Raw genomic sequence first — 18,289 nt, forward strand, 5'->3', positions numbered from 1 at the left:
CCTTGAGACAGATTTTCTCTCTTTATCACAGTTCAGAGAGTCCTCACTCCAGCCTTGTGCTGGGTGACAACATTATCATCATTACGAGCCTCATTTGATGGTCACCGCTGCTGCCTGCCTCTAAAGGAAACCAAAAGGGGGAAATGTTGCTCTGTGGTGTGACGCAGGGGCCTGACATGAAAAGCTTTCTGAGCCTCTGAACTGCACCCCCATAGGAGCCTGCACATCACACCTCCTGAGCTGCATGGATGTGTCTGATCTCGACACCTTCCACATCCCACACTGCGGTGACGGGAGGTGTGACCGCGGCGGCACAGCCGAGGAGGTCGGCTGCTTTGGCTTTTAGCAGATAACTTCCGCTCAGGGCTGCTCTTGTTGTTCTTTAGATGTTTCAAATGAGCAGAACTCGCCGGCGTGTTCTGTCGAGGGCATCGGAAAGCCAGCAGGAAGACAAACACGTCTGTAGCAGGAAGACAAACACGTCTGTAGCTAGCAGACATGCAGTTTTTTTTCCTGCGCGTCTGAAGCTCAGAGCAATCTGATGTGAAATCAGAGGCCAGGAAACTGCAGGTGGAGTCAAAATGTGGAAATGTCTCCGAAATAGGAGACATTTCCACAGCGGAAAGAAAGAAAAGCTTTGGCCCCTGCTGAACACTTTGCATTTCTCTCTTTGCACCAGGAAATCTCTGATGAAAGAATCCACTGTGAAGGTTCATCCTGCACCAGACGTCACCTGTGCCACAATCCTGCTGCCTTTCTGAGCACCTGCATGGCAAAAATTGTGGTTTTGCCTCAGTGTCATTAGTTTACCTCACAGAGTGGCGCACAGGTGTGATTGCAGCGTCGGACTTCGCACTCTGATCTGCTAATTGTCACGAGTCACATGATAGTCTTATTCACAGTCATTTCACATCATGTTCATTTCCTCACCCGTCGGCCTCCTCTCCTCCGGGCCTCTTTATCCTGCAGCTCAGGGGGAAGAAACGATCACAGGTGTATTTAAGCATCTTAATCAAGGCTTAATTCCAGTCAGGCACCAGGTCCAGGACCCTGCTGGCTCTCTGACATGGCTGACTGTGACACTCACGGGGAGCAGAGCCATCACTAATGTCATTAATTCATTCAAATTCAGATTTTAATCACTGATAAAAAGTCACTCGCCGCACACACAGGCTTCCTCTTAGCTGCCTCATCACCCCACTAAAGTGCAGGCTTCTCACAGGGCACAGAAACGCCTCTGAAAGATCGACAGTTTCTTGACCTGCTTAGCGATTTTATCTGTAGACAAACTCCTGACGGGGCGAGAAAATAAAACATGACAAATCTTATGGAACGTCAAACTTATGAGTGCAAAGTCATATGTGAGGTTTAGTAAATCAGTCAATATGACACTCAGACTTCTGACTTACAAGTCAAAATCATAATGTGGTACGTCAGTTATGATACACTAAAGGCAAATTTACGATAAATGAGTCGTTATGAGTACATCCCTGATTCCAAAAAGGCTGAGACGCTTTTACTTACATCTGACACAGTGTCCCAACCTTTTGGGAATTATCTGAGTTATAAATGAAGACATTCAAAACAGACAAAATTTTGGCCTGGTGTTTCAATTTTTGATTTTTTTCATGTTTTAATATATTCACTGTATTACATATTGTTGGTTCGTTACACGATTTCCTTGAATAACTTCAGGTCAAACCTCACAGATTCTGTTTCAGTCGCGCAACAAACGACTCCTGTTGCACAAGTGGACACTAAAACGTATGAATTCAGCATAAAAACAACAAAATGTCGTATCAGAGGTCTTTATTCCAGTTTGATAAAGCCAACAGTTACTGTCCCACATCACATTCACAATCTTCCAAACCTCCACATCTGTTGTTTACAGATCACAAAATAGCATTTTCTCCCTCATTCTTAACACTCCAGGCGTACTTACTTGTATTTACTATTTGTACAATATATCGTCATTAAATCCATTCATCCGTCCACCCCCCACATGCACACACATAAACACTGTACAGATTCACCAACAGAGTCGCATCCAGAGGCGGTTTGTCAGAACAATTCAGATCCGAGAGTCAAGACCCGGCCGAGTACCACTGTTTGCTCTATCCAAGTTCTGACCGCCGCGAGACGATTTGTTCTTAAAGCCAAGATGGAGAAGGTGGCGTGCAGACACACAGAACAGAGTGACAAGCTCTGGCGGAAAGAGGACGAAGGGGAACAAAACATTTAAAATAAAGAGAAATAAAGAGAGAGCAGAAAGGGCAGAACGACATGTTCTTTGACGACATATAGACCTCCATGTCGTCCCCTCTTCTTCTTGTTCTTCTTTAGGGTCTGAATGTCTAAAGCCGAGCACAGCAGTTTGGTTTCTCAGGTGGGTTCCTCAGCGTGGTCCGTACAGGTCGTGGGACATACAGTACAGTACATACAGGCTACACCTCCTCCTCCTCCTCCAATACTGACGCCTCCGAGCCTCCTCTGGGCTCAGTCAGTCTGTGCAGCAGTCAGAGGCTTGTTTGGCCCCTGCATCGGGTTTAGGAATCCAGTGTCGGGACAGGAAGACGTCACCTTTGCAGTGAACAGCAGCTGCAGGACAGAACGAGATACTGAAAAGTGCAGAGAGTCGCAAACTGTTTTTGGTCGCTAGTTTGTTACGTCTACGTTATGTGTGAACCACGACAAAAGTGCGAGGCTTTGGTCCACAGGTTCTAAGACTGGAGAGGCCAGCGAATGCATGTCGGTTTGAGATAAAGAGAAGCTGCCTCCGGGCTGGGCCGGGCCAGACTGGGCCGAGCCGAGCCGGGCTGGGCTGGGTTAGGAAGAGCTCTGCGTGGGGAGAGAGAGACAGAGAGAAAAAAAACCCCAAAAAAACAAAGAGGCTCATCCATCGGTGTCTCTTTCTACCTGCCGAAAATGTTCTCGTACTCCAGCAGTATTAGCTCCACGATCTGGTTCTGGTAGACCATGTGGACCGCCATGTTCCAGGTCTCCGTTTCCGGCCGCAGCAGCGTGGGGCCGAACACGATGGCCACGCTCTGGGTGGTCATGCGGTTCTCCTCACCGTAGTCGATCACCCTGGGGGAACAACGCAGAGTTAAACACGCAGAATGCAGATTCTGGGTCTTCCAGGGAGCGAGTGGTGTGGGATCATGGGAGTTGTGGTCTTCAAACAAGCATCGCCAGCACCTGAGAATCTATGTGATGTGAAACAATTCTGATAATAAATGAATTGCTTAAAAGCAATTAAGTGTAAGATATTCTCTGGTTTCTGCTTCAGGTGTGAGAATTTGTGAGAAAAATCTTTTCCCTCCATTTCCAGTCATACAGCAGACAAAGAAATAATTAAGATGTTTGTCAACATTTAAACAAAAAGTCAGTTATGATTGTTTTTATGTGTTGAGAATGAGGATTGTTCGTTCTGAAGTTGTATTTCAATTGTTCTGGTCTTGTGGGTTCTGGACAGAGAAGGAATTCAACTCTTACTTCCTGAGGTGTTTGAAGAGCGCCTGCATGGTGTCGTGGTTGGGCTTCGGCAGCTGGCGGACCAGCTCTTTGATGGACTGAACTCGATGCTTGTAGTCTGGAATCTCTGCAGAGCGAAAACACAACAGATATTAAAGTCCGAGCGCACAATCTGAGCAGCCATCTTCTACTCCGTCACCAGCGCCGCGTTGGGTATGTGGTTTGTGGGACTGCAGTGGAGCTTCATCACCAGGTTTGTGTTTTTGCAGACATAGATTGTCTTGCTTCCAAAGAGGCTGACAACATGCTTAGTAAATCCAGACAGGACATTCACGTCAGTCAAATGCAAGCAGCATGAATAAACACAGACAGGTGTGGCGCGGCTGGGTGTAGCACATACTGATGGCGCTGACAAAGTCGTGGAAGAGAGCGTAGGTGAAGAGGGGCTCCGGCAGCTCCCTGAAGTACATCTTCAAAGCTCCAGTGGTCACATGGATGTCCTCCCACTTCCCATCCAACAGGTTCACCTTCTCGTCTGGACACACACACAAACACTTCAGTCCGAGTGCCATCGACAGACACTAAGAGCGACTTGCGTGAAACTGGCAGAAAGTCAAGTCAAAACGGCTCTACATGACCTTTCAGTCTGCTCACGTTATTCTCTACTTTGTTTCCTCGCAAATAATGAAGAAAGGCTCATACAGAAAGCAGCAAACTCACCGTGATTCACGGCAAAGCGTAGCTTCTGTATGACAGCCAGGTTCCCGCTAACTCTGTAGAGCCCGTCCACACACAGACCTGCGGGGGATCATGGGAAAACAGTTCAGTAACATCTGCACACGCCAGTCACACAGTCAGGCACTTCCTGTTTTCTCACGAGGTGGCAAACCTCTCTCGTATTTTACAGCAGGTAAGACCGAAACCAGAAAGAAGACACACGCCCGAACCCACCGTTGTTCTCCACGTGGTCGATGCACATCTTGACGAAGCTCGGCACGCTGCTGCTCTCCCTGTGACACAGACTGGACAGGCTGCAGCCAAACACCTGATCTGCAGACACACAAACAAAGACGAGGTCACAAAACAGTCCAAAGTCCATGCTTTGCTGCCGGGTCCAAAAGACAATCCCTGTGCCGGATCACTTCCTCTTACAGAGACGAGAAAGGAGGTTTTAATGTCATGGAGGACAAAAACTTCCTGCAGCAAATATATAAAATGGCTGCAATCCCAGAGGTTTTCCCACTTAAGCACTACAGAACTATAAAACATTAAGTTTTCCTCCTCCTGCAGGCAAAATGGCTCACTGGTGGATACATTAAATAAAAATAAGATCTTATTAAAGTTAAAGTGAATTAATTTATGTACAGAAACTTCAGAAAGCAGAAGAAAGTGTACAGAAACAAATGAAAGATGGAATAAAACAGCAGCAAAAACACCAAAACACCAGCTTGTATCACAAAGCATCAACCTAATTTGATTTCCGCTAAGAACGAGTGGAACTCTTTGAATTCTGTTAATCTTTTCCACAGTGAGCACAAACCAGCGTGGAGTCTGGTACCTTTGATGTATCCCTTGTCTCTGACGGCCTGCAGGGTGGGACGGCGGGTCAGGAACTTCTTCAGCTTGTGTCGGGTCTTCTTGTTGTCCGAGCTGTCCATGCTGGTGGAGGTCTTCATGGCTGCAGGGGACACATGGGACAGGAAAGTGTTGTCCACCACTCGTCTCAACACACTGATCGCCATGACAGCCACTCAGTGTTTTCAGCAGGTACTTTTATAGGGCACATGTGACACGTGAGTAACACCTGAAGTGCTTTCGCTTTCCGTCTTGTGTCATGTGTGTACTCTGTTTTATTTTCTTCCTCTCTCCTGTCGTTTTTGCTTTTCATCAGTTCAGTTTCAACACCATTCAACAGCACACACACACCTCTGCCTTTCTTTGAGTCTCTGTGTTCTTTCTCCTTGTCATGTTTCTCCACGCCAGGCGACTCCGGCATGTCCTCTTCAATGGCTTCATCAGACTCCCAGGCCTGAGACAGACACACACACACACACACACACAAATAAGACACAGATAAGATGGTTGTAAAATCTGCTGCACCTTTGGACTCTCATGAGAGCAAAACAAACATCAAATGAGTCAACATCAGAACAACATTTGGTTGTGTTTTGGGGACCGGGTGAAGGTGCTGGTCCTCACATGGGTGCTGATGGTGTCCTGCAGCGCTCGGTACCAGTCGTTGATGAGACCGTCGTTCTCTGACTGGATGAGCAGCTCTGTGCCCTGTCGAGTCTTCAGCTGCAAGCAGGAGAGAGACACAACTTTATCAGCTCCGATCATCCACTTTGCCAACTGCCTTTAGTGTTTGTTTTCCCGTGTGTTCGCCATTGGACGCAACGCAAAACAAAGAGGAGGCCGAGGAAGGGCGAATAACCTCAGGTCTGTCTCACCTCTATGACGTTTTTTTTGCTGGACTTGTCCTTGGACGCCCATTCGACCGAGCCGCCCCTCAGATCCACGGTGAACTCCGGTTTGGACTGACCGCCTCCAAACTGGTCAGAGAGGACACCATTCAAAGGAGAGCAGATTAACACATGGAGGGACGGTTTGAAGATGTCTTCAGCTCTCAACCACGCAACAATTTGTGCAGATGAGGAAGTGGATCACTTTGCGGTTTCAGAATCCCCCCATTAACTGCAGAAAACTTGTCTCCTCCGACAGTCTACTCATGTGCAACTAAAACCTGGAAATAATCCTGCCTGTGTGTCATGCTTTGTGTAATCAAAAAGCTTGACACCAGCCTGTCAGACCCCTACAGACCTCCACACGCTCTGCGTCTCACTCTGATTAAAGCATAACCTTTACAACTTCTCCATCTTCAAGAAAACAGCTCTCTGATTAAACCTAGTGGTTCTTGGACTCCATCCCACCCTTCGAGGCAAAAACATTACCTGGGTGCCTATAATGTTCAATAAATAAATCCATTTAAAGTCCGCTAAAGCCACAAAGGTCAAACGATTTAGCAAATAATGACACAGTAATATTGCGCCTAATCTTTGCCCCACGTCAGGCAGTAATAACACACAGAGGGGGTTTTGGTGAAAGGATGGCACACAGGAGGGGGGCAGCATGCAGAGGAGGAGGAGGAGGAGGAGGAAGCACATACAGAGGAGGCTCTGAGGAGCTCAGAGCAGTCAAAGGAGACAGCAGGACGTTTCTTAGCAGGCGGCCTCCAGTTACTCAACAGTGACAGGAGGAATTCAGGGAAGGAGCCACGGTGGTAGTATGGCTGCATGGATGGATGGAGAGGGATGAAGACAACAGCACCAAAGGTAAAGAGATGGAAAAGGAAGACAAAATACAATCCAAACTCCTGTCCAGTGACCTGACAGACCACTCAAAAACACTGGAGGTCTAGACATGACTGACTCTTCCTCAGCCTATTCAGTGAACTTAAACAATTTCTGTGTTAGCCTGTCCAGACACAATGTGGATGTGAAACAAGCTCAGTTTTTCAGGAGACGGTTTCTGACACTAACCCAGCTGGTTCCACCTCCTTGGCCTTTGGTAAACGTAAACAGCAGCCTGGATCCTTGGAGTACGGTCCAGGAGGAGGTCCAGTTCTTCCTGCAACAGGCGGTTAATAAAGTGAGTGCGTACAGCAAGTGAACGTGAGACCAGTGAAACAGGAAGCTGCTCAGCGAGAACGCTTTCATCTGCAGGATCGTACTGCATGGCTCTCGTGCATGTGAGTCAAGGCACAAACACAAAAAGAAGCCACTGCTACTCACCGCACTTTCTTGCCCTGCTCAGTGATCTTCGTAACGTTCAGGGAGCCGTGCTTTTCAGACGGCTGGAGAGGAAAAACATCATCAGGACACACTTTAAAGACGCAGGATGTCTACACACCAATCACTTGATCTATGATTAACAACCACAGCAGGATGACAGGACAGAAAGCTGCTGAATACTGTGTCACTGCATAGTGAAACACCACCACCACCACCAGAAAACACCCTCCACCCTCCAGAATAATCACAGCTTTCTGCTCAGAGCACAAACAGACTGCTATCATTATTCCCACTCAAGAAAGGCAAATGACTTAACAACAGAAAGTGCAAGCAGACATCAGATTAAAAGAAAGTCCGTATTAAGATAAAACCATAAATTATTGGCAAAACTGCTTGTGCAACATTTAGCCAGCAATCTTTTGTTTCAGATTTTGACACACGTGGAAATTTCTGGTGCAACACAGACGATCAACGCACCCAGGAAGAAACCAGACGATTTATTCAAGTGTTTCTTGACAACAAAAAAGCTCCTGTGCCATTTTGAGTCCAAGCAATTCCTGCTTATCAACAGAGATTCTACACAGGCTCACATTAACTCTCATTCGGCAACTTTGTTTCTGCTGCGTAATGTTTTAAGGTTACTGTATACTGGGACAAAGCCCTTTTCTCTATTTCCACATTTTCCAAAGCTGTGTAGAAACCCCGCAATAAGCTGCAACGCGTGCCGCTGCCTACAATCAGGGGCCAAGCTAAACCCCTGGCCGATGGAGTTGAGCCGCTGTGAGGAGGTGAGGTGAGGGGTGAGTACTAACAGAGGCGGGGGGCTTGGGAGATGAAGGGCAGGAGTCAGAGTCGGGGGAGGGGGGCTTTGGGCCCTGAGGAGCGTCCTAGTGAGGAGACAGGAAGGGAAAAAAATAAAAAATAAACAAAGTATCACATCGACAGAACTTAAAGGGTTAATGAGAGGATGATGAGAGGTTAAGAAGACACAGACAGATGAAAGAGTGTGACGGCAAACAGCAGTGAGATTACGATGCTGCAAAGTGTGATGAGTACCTGCACAAACGTGACCATAAATTACATGTGGAGCCACGTATTGCGACTAGGACGAAATATTTCACCTTCAGCATTTTTGCAGACAAATTATTGATGTATCACGGTGGCCAAACCCTCCAGTCCAAAAGTTAATCAAGTTCGTGATTGAATGTTGAGCTTCTTGGTGGAAAAGATTCACATGAACAGGCTGAATCAACTCAGGGAAATCAGGCAGAGACCGGAATGCAATTTTTGCTCCTGTTCTGTGATTTGTAACATGCAAAGTGATTGTCCGCTCGGATTAAGGGGCAAGGCTCTGATTGGTCGGTTCGACAGTCTACTGACTTTGTGTTTGTACGGGTGGAGGCGGGCGGAGCCTGTGCGGAAACGCCTGGTTTTTAACAGCCGCTGCAAAACAACCAACCTACGACTGAAACTCTGCACTCAAGTTAAACATCACATCACATCACATCACATCACAGCTCCATGTGGCACAAACGCATTCTGTGCACAAGGCTGTTAAGTCCACACGCAGGTTAAATACAAATCACGCAGCTGTTAGACTTTTCTGAACATTTTCACCGGCGCTCGTCCTGCAAAGTTGACTTTGCAGATGTGGGTGTCAGACCTTGTCGTTGGGGTCTTGGACGTAGGCGCTGTGTCTCCACTTGGTCAGGACGATGGGCTCCACGTGTTTCCTGTCCAAACTGCGACTCTTTGGAGCGTCTCCAGACGGCTGCGGAGGGGAGTGGTTGTACTGGAGGGGGGGAACGAGGAATCAAACTGCGTCAATACACTTTTAGCGTTACCTAATGAAAATATTTACACACGTGAATACAACAAGTTAGTCATCGAGATGACTGTTTCTGCCAAAAGTTAACGTGATGTCACAACTGAACATCAATCCTCTGAGCCATAATCACAGAGTGGAGCTGTAACAAATATACAGTCAGATCATTTAATATCACCGCCAATTGTCTCTGAGTGGTTTGGGACTGATTGCTGGACAAAAAAACCCAAAAAAACACAGGAAGTAGTGGACCCTACTTTTCCATATTAAACTATTTGGCTTCACCCATAACGAAAACAATCATATTATTTTTGCAGCCTGTTTGGTCTCATCCCGTTGTGGCACGAACATGAGTATTTTACATTCAGTTGTGTTATTTTACTGGCCTGCCTGGTGCAGCATTAACCCTGACAGGTTCACAGAGTCTCACCTTTGGCAGCTCCCACTCGGACCGCGAACCATCTGCACTGTAGTAATACGGTCTGCCCTGCTCATCAACATGTTTTAACCACTGGTTACAAACGGACAGACAAGAAAAACACACGCCTCATTAGAGTGAGTCATGACTTTTACTTCAGTTTTTTGTGCAATACCATCAAACCTACAGAACGAGCATGTCGCTTTGAGTGTGTCATGAGCGAAACTGCAGGAAACAGTTTGATATTTTCATCATTTCTGCCTAATCAGTGTGGAGGAAACGTCAACTGTGCACTACACAGGGAAAACTACCATAAAACGACCCCAAGTCCGACCCCACATGCACCCCCTGAAACCACCACAGCAAAGAGACGGCAGATCAGCTCCGTGCAGTCGGTACCTTCTCATTAGTATAGTCGCTGATGTACAGCGTGTGGCCGTGCTCGTCCATCTCCTCCGACCAACCACGCGGCGGCGAGCCACACTGACTGTCTGACTGGCTAGAGTAGGTACTGAAGCAGGTGTCCTCCGATGACAGAGGCTGGAGTCGACCAATGGAGAACGAGAGGAAGGGAAGGATTGATGGCGAGAGCGAGAGAGGAGTGGTCTACCATTAGTGCACAGAGAGAGAGAGAGAGAGAGAGAGAGAGAGAGAGGAGAAAGCAGAGGGCATCTTTCACCATGGAGTCCCAGAGGAGAAAAGACAGTCATGAACCCAGAATCAACGAATCAGAGATGGTCCAACACCACTTTAGTACAGTAAAGACAACCAGAAGACCCACCAGAGGGCTAAAAATCAATAAAGTTCATGCTTAATTTTAGACAGTGTGGTGTAAGCCTGAAGGTGGCTGCTGCAGTGTGAAATGGAATAAATAAATGAAGTGACAGTGGCAGCTTTTTGCCTGTAGGTGGCAGTGTGGTGCAGCCATTTAATCAGAGATGACTCCCTCACAAAATCTGTGTTTGTGTGAGAGTTGACTGTCAAGTCTGCAGTCATTCACTGTTCATCACATAAAACTGTAATAATTTCCACAATGCAAGAAGCTGCACGTTGTGTATTTTTAACGGTCAATTTTTTTTTAATGGTCATTTTCTCGGAGATGTTTTTTGTTTGACAACTCGATGCAAGACAACGTGTGCACGTATGTGTGTACTATGTGGAGCATTTTTGATCCGTACCTCAGAGCTTTCCCCTGCGCTGTGGTTCTCTCCTCTGGAGCTCCCCATGCTGGTGTCCCTGGCCCGGGGCGGCTTCCAGGTCCTCTCCTGGGTGGAGCGGTTGTAGTAGAAGTGTCTGCCATTCTGGTCCTTGTAAGTCTCCCATTCACCCAGGACGTGGAGGGGGGAGCCGGAGGGGAAAGGGGGCAGGTTGGTCTGGGTGATCTTCAGTTCCTGGAGGTTAGTGTAAACGGGCGACTCGGAGCGGCCCTGGCCCGATGAAGGCACCGTCTGATGGGGAGCAGGAAAGAGAGGGAGGAGGAACCGTTAGTCACCTGTGAGGGGATTTAAGCCTGTTATACAATCAGGGAGGAGCTCCTCGACAGCAAGCGATGATGTAAAAAACTCACGGCTTTCAGAGCGTGAATCACCTGTAAGCCTGCGTCTGAAGACTTTAAAACACACATCTAACACCTCGCCCCCACACTGTTACCTGTGCAGTGTTTGTACTACACACTGAGTGGCATTTGTGTATAAAGGAAATGTCAATTTATTAGTGGCTGAAAAGGCTGTGCCAGCTTGGAACAGTTCATTCTGACAGCCATTGTTGGCAATAAAGGAGCAGAGCAGTTGAATGAACTGAAGTGGAGGAGGACAGGGAAGGAAGGAAGTGCTGTTATATAACTGAGAGTGACAGCGACCCATGTCAGGTAGAAATAAGGAAGTAAAACTGACTATGAACACGCATCCTGAACACTTGGAGGACAGTTTGTCCAGGCTCATCCTTAGAGCTGTGAGCACAGAACTGTGAAAATCCTTCTTATAGAAATTAAACTACGTGCTTTTCAAACTACTTTTTGAGCCTTATCTAGATATTCTGGGGGTATAAAATTGGTAGCTATGTACAAACCTAACGGGTATCAAGCACATTCATTATCTACTAATCTGCCAAGTAGTTTCTTGATTGATCAGGACAATCAGAAAATAAATCACTTCCTAAGTTGTGCCCAAGTTGATGTCTTCAAGATGCCTTTTTTTGTCTGATTTAAACAAAACCACTGAATATATGTCATTATGTTTATTGTGTAAGACAAGAAAGAGCAACAAAGCTTAACATTTAAGAAGCTGGAAGCAACAAATGCATTTTTACTTCCTAGACTCAGACTGTTGGTAAACCACCACTGAAATGATTTCTCCCTTTGGAGCTAAAATCTTTGTGATCCTCTTTGAAACCTTCACTTTTCAGGTTGGATTTTGAATCAGAAGAAGTTGTCGCAGACAGTAAAGACTCATACTGGGAAAAGAAAAAATATGAATTACGTCTCAGATCCTGTTTTGGTTTTAACAACAACAGAGCAGAGCAGAGCAGACCTCTGGCAAAAGAGTGGCACACTGCAGAAATGTTCCCATTAAACAGGATGGGAAACCTGAAGAGCCGCAAAACAAATGTTTTCTTCTGTTTAGGATGGGAGAGTCCACTGTTAACTGTCACAGTGGCGGGTGACCAAACTTGATTTAAAATGCTGAGGGTTAATGACAAGTGAATAAGTTGGTGAATGTGTGTATGAATCAGAATACCACTGGCAAGCAAATAAAAAAGTTCCAGAATCCAGTCAAACTACAGCATTTCCACAGCTGCAGCACAGCCAGCCTGCTGCCTCTAATGACAGAGCATCCTTCTTCAAAATCCCTGACGCACGACTCATCCAGTCAATGGGCTGCTTGTCATGATTATTTCATGCTGCCATCACAAAGAAGCGGCCTGGCTGCAGAGCGACAGTGCAGAGAGAGTCATAAATAATGCCAGTGCCCCGAGGCTTCCTAACGCTGGCTCTGTGATGTTTTTATTGCACGGGGATCAATAAGGATGAAATATGCAGGAGCCGAGCTAACAGCTGGAGGTACTCATGAGGATCGAATATTTGGTGGACTAACAGGAAGCCTGAGACATGGGATCACAGACAATAAGAAGGTGGAGACTGCGTACATTATGCCTAATATGTTACATAAGTTCGTGTCGTGTCTTCTACTTGGTTGTGGTCACCAGCTGGAAAGCCAAAACCAAACAAGGAAACTCACTTTGCAAGTTCTGCCATCGAGCATCGATCTCTGAAGCAACGCAAAACTAGCAATTGCAAAAAAAAACTAGCAAAACGACTTCTAAAATAAAATAACCCAAAATTCTACGTAACCCTACTGTGCACAAATACAGTGAATCAAGGTGCAGATTAGGAATTACATGAAATACCTGTTTATTAAATATTACCTCAGGTGGTGAGCAACTAGTAAACACATCATCCTCTTCATGTGCTGAGAACGCTCGGAAAAAACTTCTCCTCAAGCGGATCATCGCCATCGTCCCTGCTTAATATTTGGATTGCAGCGCTGCACTGGCCACACTGCTCTGTGGTCTTCCTGTGTGACACTGAGCGAACATGTGATCTTAGAGCATGGATCTGTCAAAGGGGAAGTCCTGGCAGTCAATCGACCGTTAAAAAGCCAGTAAGTTAGTATCCCAATTCAGCATCAGCCACAAAACCACACTTTCCTCCTAAGGCTGCTCTCAAACTTCACAAACATCCCACAATAAGATGTGGGATGATAAGGTGGGCACAAAATCATTTAAAACTGTTTACCAGGTGGTCTATGTGTCCAAGTTCCAGCAAACCTGTGCAAAAGTCAGGAAGATCTGTTATCAGTATTTACTCTCGGCCGCTCGCTTTCACCTGATAAACCTATTTCAGTCCAGCGAGGAGAAGCTGGAGATGACACAGACAGAAGGTTGAGGAAGGATTTGAAGTATACAGCCGGGCGCAACTCAAAAAGAGAACAGTCCTGAAATTGTATGATTTTTTTTTTATTACATAATTATCTTATAGCCTCATATGGCAGGTCAACAGCAGTTTCAAGCAGCAGCCCTCTGGTCTGACTGGTTTTGAACTGGTTTTATAAGCCACAAGGCAGTGAAACGCTCTCAGCACGAGTAAAGCCTGAGCAATAAACCCACAGAAACTGCAGCTAGGTCTTCCACTGACAGCAGCAATAAGAGCTTTGTCAAATAACAGCACTCAAAGTAACTAAGTAAAGGCTACGCCGCCAGGTTGGCTCATTAGAAATGCAGACGGTGTTGCTTGACTCCATTATAGCAGCGGTATATTCCTGAGCATCTGGTGCTGGACATCTGCTACGAACAGACTGACCACCTGATCAATACTGCACCAGAGAAGCACTGAACCACAGTGGGACATTAAGTGGTTGACCTCTTAAACTGTGCTCCAGTAGAGGTTGCTGGGTCTACAAGTGTAATCATGTACTAAAGGGCTGTTAAATGATAGGAGATATTTTTGGGCATCGAGGTTTCTGAAAGTAAAAGTCTTGATTGCTTTATCTGCTTTGATTGAATGGATATGAAACTCTCCTGGCCATTTTGGCAAAAGCATTCACTTACTGAGCTTTACGTGAAGTTGTGTGGACTCCTAATGCTGGGTAAAAAGACACGTTCAGCAGTTTAAATCGGTTCACTTTCACATTGTGGATCAACGTTAAATGGATTCAGCCACCGTGGCGAGGCATTTTGAACAGCCATGTTTGCTCATGGTTACTGATATCCAGTCAGCACACCAAACTGAGAGGAAGAAGTTCTATCTTCATCTATCATATGTATCGTATTGTGAAATTGTCAAGTGTTCCTGAACACTAATTAACTAATTAACTTTTTATCAAACAACTTATCTGGTTTCAGCTTGTCAAATGAGAGAATTTACTGGTTTTCTCCTTGTTACATCATTACAAACATTCTTTTGAACTGTCGAACAACTCCAGCAATCTGAAGACACTTTGAGAGGCATTTCTCACTGTTTTCTGACGGTTTAATAGAGCAGACAATTCGATTAATCATAAAAAATAATCACAAACCCTGGCTGTGGGAAGCAAAGGAGACCATGAATCGACTGATCTCATTGATTAACATAGTGAACAAAAAGCAACAATCACACCAGAGGTCAACCCTCAACCACAACACGTGGGGACTCTAACGGACTGTCTTCATCACATCAAGTGTCCTCCCAAACCATTTAACCTGGAGTGGAAGTGACTTATAAAACCTTTCCACACTGAGTCTACAAGTGTACAAGGAAGACATGACAGAAAAGCACGGTTACGAAAAGGTGCGACGCGTCCTGTTTAATGAAGGCTGCTTCATTAAGCTGCGAATGCAGTAACGCATCACGATGCGACAGAGTGGGACAGCGGAGGATCCAGTTTGAGAAAGGCCCCGAGTCTGCAGTAAGAAGCACTGAGCCACACCGCACCACAGCAGCCACGCAACACTTCGGTTTGCATACTCATAATTACCAGTGTCGGGTCAGAGCAGAAGTTAATGGGTAGAGAATAGGAAGTGATGGAGAGTGATGCTGCCAGTTCCAGAGAGGAGACCTGCAGACTCTTATCTGTACTGCCTGCAGCACTGCAGCGGAATAATAATCAACTGGTCCAGTGTTCTTCAGCAGCAGATAAACCACATCAGAGCCAGGGAGAAACACAGAGAAGTGGGAGAAGACTGAGGACTCTGCTTCAGGCACTGAAAGCATCAGAGCTAATATTAGACCGAAACGGCGGCAGATGCTTTGGCAACACATTGCTTATTATTTATAGCAGATTCAGAGCGCCGTGTTCATTTTATACAAAGTTGTTGCCCTCGTTCACATAAAGTTGGAGGTCACTGTAGAACTGCTGGGCTCCTTTCTTTTGTTTTGTTTTTTTAATAAGTAAAGGCCAGGTGAAACCTGCTGGGTCCTTTTAGGGTTTGTTGCCGCTCTTCCAGTCGAAAGGTTTGATGAACTGTGTGACAACATGCATCCTTAAACGCTGAAGTTGAGGTTCGTACACTTGCCCCACTTACAGAGGGATGAAATCGTCTTTTGCTGCGTGTCTTCCCCTCTCTCTCACAGCCCCATTTCCTGTCACTCTCTTTGACCTATCGATTAAAGGCATAAATGTGCAAAAAAAATACAATAAAAAAAAAAAAAGAAAAGCTGAAGCTGTATTTGTTCCACAGCCAACAACACGTTTCAGCTGTCTAGTCTTCTTCAGCTGATACCAAACTAATGTTTCTCTGTTTTCCAGCCACCATAAACACCAGTGCGGGCAAAGCTGACCAGAGCAGACGTGCAGGCTGCAGCGTCCTTTAGGTGGCAGCCTGACAACAATGTTTGTGAAGTCTGAAGAGGAGGTGGTTCAGTGATGGAGGAGGAGCAGCACTCGTTCACCTCCTCTTTTCTGTTTTACACAGGTGAACCTGCTCTGCTACATACCACAGGGAGCTGGGCCATGAAAACACAAAACACAACACACACACACACACACTGGAGTACTGGAGCGCGTGGGTTAGACTAATACACAAACATGCAGGCTCACACATGTACAAACACGGTGACAAAAACACAGAGAACATGCATATCTTTTCTACTTCCTCGTCCATTCAGCTCTTAGCTTCAGTAGGGCAAAGTGCCACCGCAGAGCTTTACACTCCCACAGTCACACAGTGAGCGTTACTGAGGGGCTGCCAAATGACGTATGTTGAGTAACATCAGTAGGAAATGTTTGGTAATATTTCCCTCTTTAGAAACACTTCAAATGTAGCTGACAGAGAGAGAGAGAAAGTGACATTCAGATTTTTTCCTTCGTGTGTGGGAACAGGATTCATCTTATAGTCACTGTTTCATTCAGTTTGGATCCAGACAACATGGCCATAACATACAAAATCTGATCCCGATGCAGGCAGTCTGCTGTACGTACACCTTATACATCAGAGTTTGTCCGCTGTGGACATTTATCAGCGTTTTTACAAGTTGGACAACCAATATTTACATCAAGAGAAAGCACGAAAGCCAAACAATTTGATAACTCAATCCACGTCTGAACAAAAAAGCAGTTACTGGTGTATCAGGGATATTGCTGAATGTGAAACAAATGACCAGGGAAACCAGTCAGGAGGTGTGACGGCTGGATCGAAACCGGAAGAAAGGAGGCCGTATCAAAGAGCAGTTGTGTACATGGAAAATGGCCAGGCCGTCTTTCCAGATAAGATTACATCACAAATGCCATAAAACACTTAAAAAGCCTCGGCCGTTTTTCAACCTACTAGCTTTGCAATTGCTATTTTGATATGTTTGATTCCAAACCTTTATTCTGTACTTCTAACTGAAGTCTGTCAGTCATCATTTTGTCCCCCCCTCCAGATAAAGGGATGCACTGAATATGGTGGGAAAAGTGAGCAGAGGAAACTAACTTTTCAGTATACAAAGGAAAACGAGCACTGAAACACAAGAAAGGTATCCTTACGCTTACATGTGTCCACGCACATCTGTTTGAGTCTGGTCTGAGCTAACATAATCTCACTAAATCTCACTGAAACAAATATAGGAAAGAAAAGCAAACCGCGAACAAACGCTCTGCAAAGTCAACACAAAAAGGCCATGAAGCGCTGGCACCACCCAATGCAACTGCACTACTCCAGAGCAGTTACATTCAGGGGGGGGGCAAAGAGCAGACAATGCAACGCTTGGACAACCCTTTAAACAGCCTGAGGTGAGTTCGAGCTCTGGAGTCAGGAAGCAGGCCGGCTGCAGGCGATGCTCCACAGGCAGCTTCAGCCAGATCTGTTTGTCAATTCAAACCTGATTCACGATGCATTAAAATGTTTTATTCCCATACATGATGCATATTTTCTCACACTGTGTAACTACTTGCTACCTTTAAGACAGCCTCTCTGTAACCACCCACAGTTAGTTTAGACAATGTGGCTCTTATCCACATGTCATTTCAGAGAGCTCTGCTGTGCTGACATTACGCTCCAGCAGTGCACAGCACTCAGACACAAAGTGAAAAACTGTGTGCAGCCACTGCCTTTTGTGATGTGGCCTCTTAGTGGAGTTCTGCCTTTTTGTTTCATCAACATCAGGTTATCAACCAACACTCAGACAATCAGTTTCTGACACTGGAGAACTGGTGCCGAATCGTCCACATCCGCCTCGAGGTGCATCTAAGCATCAACTTTTCAACCACTCCCCTATTTTGAATTGTACATGAAAGACCACCAACACTCAAACTCCAAAAAATGTACATTTTCCATGATATCTGAAAGCCACAAATCGTCATTTCCTGCCTTATAGATTAAATGAATTATGAGATGCACAAACTGGTTTTGCCAGCTTTTGGCTCGGTGGCATTTTGTGACAACATGATCTGTCTGAAGTGCACTTTGCAAAAGTGATAAACAAAAAAAGATAAACAAAAGGCTCTCTGTGAATCCAACTCTGATCTACTCGCGTCTCAGCACGAGCTGCAAATGGGTCAAAAAGTATGACACAGCAGGAAGAAGACAAAGTGATGCAGGAGCTGCTTCAACATGATCCGTCTCTTGTCTTGTAGTTTTGACTTATTGATAAAAAACCCTCCAAAAGACACACACTGAAATGTAAAAGTTTGAGTTATGAGTTAAGCTGCTGTACATTACAGAGTATGGAGTTCATACATCAGGTTGTACACCATTTATATCAATACCTGTGTGTCATTTACAGTGAAAGAGCGTCCACTGCAGCCTGGTCTGACTGTGTTTAGAAAT

At 45.7% G+C, this 18,289-nt stretch overlaps 1 protein-coding gene across 15 annotated transcripts in view; it reads right to left on the reverse strand.

Moving 5' to 3' along the window:
* Positions 1–1,794: 1,794 nt before the first annotated feature.
* LOC124069086 (rho GTPase-activating protein 12-like) overlaps positions 1,795–18,289 on the reverse strand; it is a 42,506-nt gene continuing 26,011 nt past the window's right edge. The window contains exons 1-19 of one of the 15 annotated variants that reach the window (XM_046407835.1): positions 12,932–13,171; positions 10,687–10,956; positions 9,908–10,114; positions 9,521–9,601; positions 8,929–9,057; positions 8,646–8,708; positions 8,078–8,152; positions 7,266–7,327; positions 7,014–7,101; positions 5,925–6,026; positions 5,674–5,772; positions 5,401–5,503; positions 5,033–5,152; positions 4,426–4,524; positions 4,195–4,272; positions 3,875–4,009; positions 3,496–3,601; positions 2,917–3,087; positions 1,795–2,598 (exon numbers count right to left, since the gene is read on the reverse strand). In XM_046407835.1, the coding sequence (XP_046263791.1) occupies positions 2,577–2,598; positions 2,917–3,087; positions 3,496–3,601; positions 3,875–4,009; positions 4,195–4,272; positions 4,426–4,524; positions 5,033–5,152; positions 5,401–5,503; positions 5,674–5,772; positions 5,925–6,026; positions 7,014–7,101; positions 7,266–7,327; positions 8,078–8,152; positions 8,646–8,708; positions 8,929–9,057; positions 9,521–9,601; positions 9,908–10,114; positions 10,687–10,956; positions 12,932–13,021 (2,100 nt within the window). In that variant the 5' untranslated portion in view covers positions 13,022–13,171 and the 3' untranslated portion in view covers positions 1,795–2,576. Of the gene's footprint in view, positions 3,088–3,495; positions 3,602–3,874; positions 4,010–4,194; positions 4,273–4,425; positions 4,525–5,032; positions 5,153–5,400; positions 5,504–5,673; positions 5,773–5,924; positions 6,027–7,013; positions 7,102–7,265; positions 7,328–8,077; positions 8,153–8,645; positions 8,709–8,928; positions 9,058–9,520; positions 9,602–9,907; positions 10,115–10,686; positions 10,957–12,931; positions 13,172–18,289 lie in introns of those variants that run through there. The other 14 variants (XM_046407821.1, XM_046407819.1, XM_046407828.1 and 11 more) reach the window with 14 other exon arrangements.

This window comes from Scatophagus argus, chromosome 13 (genome assembly GCF_020382885.2).
Source record: "Scatophagus argus isolate fScaArg1 chromosome 13, fScaArg1.pri, whole genome shotgun sequence".
NCBI classification, from domain to species: domain Eukaryota; kingdom Metazoa; phylum Chordata; class Actinopteri; family Scatophagidae; genus Scatophagus; species Scatophagus argus.